The 2,808-nt window shown below is 43.0% G+C and overlaps 1 protein-coding gene across 1 annotated transcript; it reads right to left on the minus strand.

Annotated features, from left to right (window-relative positions):
- Positions 1–2,331: 2,331 nt before the first annotated feature.
- On the minus strand, positions 2,332–2,808 carry LOC139475650 (acetylcholine receptor subunit beta-type unc-29-like). The gene has a single exon (XM_071258836.1). It carries the CDS (start codon positions 2,806–2,808, stop codon positions 2,332–2,334), a length of 477 nt encoding a protein of 158 aa, XP_071114937.1.

A 2,808-nucleotide genomic window follows, 5' to 3' on the forward strand; every position in this document is an offset into this window, starting at 1 on the left:
ATTTCCCGCTTTCAGTGAATTGTCCGATGAGTAGACAGTCCATATGCACTCGCCTCAGTTCCTTGTTCTTGTCCGAAAAGTTCTTGTTCAAAGAATATCTTTATGTTCGCCTTCACCTGATAAAAAACCCCTCTGATGTCCGACCTACTGCAGTCGTCTTGGCTTAGTGTTTTGAAGGTGTTCGAAGGTTTTACTTCAAATGATGTAAATATGTTTGAACACAGCGTTATTCTTACATTTGCATCGATAAATAGAAATTTCAAGTGACACGTTTCTGAGTTATTATTTGAATACCGACGAAAGGAGTCTATGTATTAGGCACTATTTCTATATGAGCACTGCTTGAACACGTGATTGGTTTCAATATCAAGTGTGGTTAGAATATCCATACGCGACCTTCTACGCGACCTTCCACGCGACCTTATCACATCCACCAATTTACTGAAAGCACCATAGTGTTTAAACACATGGAACGAATTTGTGTGATTTCAAAAGCTCTATGGGATTTCTACAAGTCTTTAATAATTCAAATTATAACGCATTTTGACCGTAATGACACTATTGGAGGCGTCCTCGGAAAATGAGGTGTTGGTCATAATAATGATAGATTAAAAACAGCATTTGCACACAGGAGAAGTTATTCAAAGTTAACCTATTGTTTTCAGTTTCAACTAAATCAGTAAGTCGTGTCACTGTATTCTATGGTCTTGACTCGCTATCACTGGATTGTCTGCTCCAGACTCTATTGTTTACAGGCCGTTGACGTATGGCAGTGGTTTGGTTGGATGACAAAACAGTAATAACCTTCTAAATGCAAATTTTTCGCAAACAGCTGGTCTCATCATTAATTTTCAGTGATCTATTCATATATACTGAGACGCATTGAAAACGCACCAGAGGTAAAAATTGAAATTGACGCTAAACCAAATTTGTATATGGTGTTGTCTGTGTACTACAATCACACTCAGATAACTTAGTTCCACATTAGTGATGACAAGTGTCTTTGGAAAGTACACAATTGTAATGTAGAGAACATGGAACACACAAGCAGTCAATACCGGGTATGACCGCCCCTGGTTGCAATGCATGCCACTCCACGCCTCCTCATACACACTGTCAGTCTCTGGATAAGAGTTTGTGGAATCCTACGCCACTCACATTGCAGGACAGGTGCGAGGTCGCCTACGTTGGCGATTTGAGGTTGACATGCAATTCGCTGTCCCGGAAGTCCCACAAGGCTCCCATGGGCGATAGATCGGAAGAATGCAAGGCATGGCATAACAGGTACGTTAGTTTGTGCCAGGAAATCCATAGAAGCACGTGTTGTATGTGCCCTGGCGACCTGTTGAAAAGTATGCAGCTCTTGGTGTTGATGGAAACAGAGGCCAACGTGACGTTTTAAAATAGCGTACCTGTAGTAAACTTTTTAACACGACCTGTGCATACATGGAACTGTATTCTGTGGCGAAAACTGATATCGACCCGAACCATCACACTTCCGTCGCCCCATCGATCAGTATGCATAACACAATCATCGTATTGACGTTCGCCACGGCGACGCCACACCCGCGCATCGTCCGTCGGCGTTCCTGAGGTGAAATCTGGATTCGTCAGAGAAGAGAACGCCATATCAGCGTCAAAGTAACCATTGTCTGTGCCCCAGCGACCACTGAGGGGGTGCATTTCGGTGCCAGCCCTACGACAGGGTGACGGCACATTCCCGTTCCTTAAGTGTCAGTCTCGATATTGCGTCCTCAGTGCTATTCCGCGGCTACAGCAATAATGCAGGTAGCCTTTGAATGCCACCCCTTTCTACTCCATTTCTGCTCTAAAAGGGCATTTTTCGTAATAACGTGTTTTTGAGTACTGTTTTGCGTTTTTGTAACGACTCATAACGGCTAACAAACCTGTCAACAGTTTTGGAGCTTCCATAAGTCCTAACCATGGTGTATGTTTGTTGTTCTTTTACTACCATCATGATATTTTCATGGCTTCATGTTGGTGCATTTTCAAAGCGGGTCAGTATAATTTCCATCAAGATTTTGCCTTGTACGCCAACTGGAAGATTTTTTCGGCCGATACTCGAGACTCATTACTCTGGTATTGACTTAAGATATTTTCAAATTTATACCACAAATCATTCGTGACTTGATGACTTGTTCGTTCATTAAATTTGGCCTCTTTTAGAGAAGCGATTTGTCTAAAATACATACATATTATCAAACTTCCCATGCTATTACCATTTCATATACACAAACTTAAAATGAACTAAGAATTATTAAGTCACAGGAGATAGACATTGTAGGCCAGGGGGATACACGCGCATCCTCTTTATCTTGTCAGCATCCCAAGAATCACGGCTGTTACACTACTACTAAACACAAAGAAGCATGCAAAACAGGTCTTGTTTAGTTTAGTTTCAATATCTGCCCATTCGGATCTGGTCTGCTCTTCATCCTCCACATTGCCACTTACGACATCAACTTGATTTGAAGCAGAGTCCTTCCTACACATTCTTAAGATCCATTTCGGTGGTGGCTTACCTTTCATTTTGAGAAGGAGGATATTGACAATGACGATGACAACACTAGTGAAGTTGGCCAGAGACACGTAGAGGCTGAAGAGGCTGACGGTGAGAGAGTTCTCAGGCAGGGAGTCCCTGATGATGGACAGAAACAGCTGGAAGCTGAGGAGGACAGACACGGCCACGCTGGTCTTCTCTCCGCTCTGTGAGGGCAGCAGGAACACGAAGGTGTTGAGGAAGTAGAGGAGGACCACGGGAAGCAGGATGGTGAAGATATAGAACAT

The sequence above is a fragment of the Haliotis cracherodii genome, unplaced genomic scaffold (assembly GCF_022045235.1).
Source record: "Haliotis cracherodii isolate W230 unplaced genomic scaffold, xgHalCrac1.p SCAF_3, whole genome shotgun sequence".
In the NCBI taxonomy this organism is placed as follows: domain Eukaryota; kingdom Metazoa; phylum Mollusca; class Gastropoda; order Lepetellida; family Haliotidae; genus Haliotis; species Haliotis cracherodii.

Coding starts and splice junctions, on each gene's coding strand:
- LOC139475650 (XM_071258836.1), bottom strand. CDS start 2,808: ATGTTCTATATCTTCACCATCCTGCTTCCCGTGGTCCTCCTCTACTTC.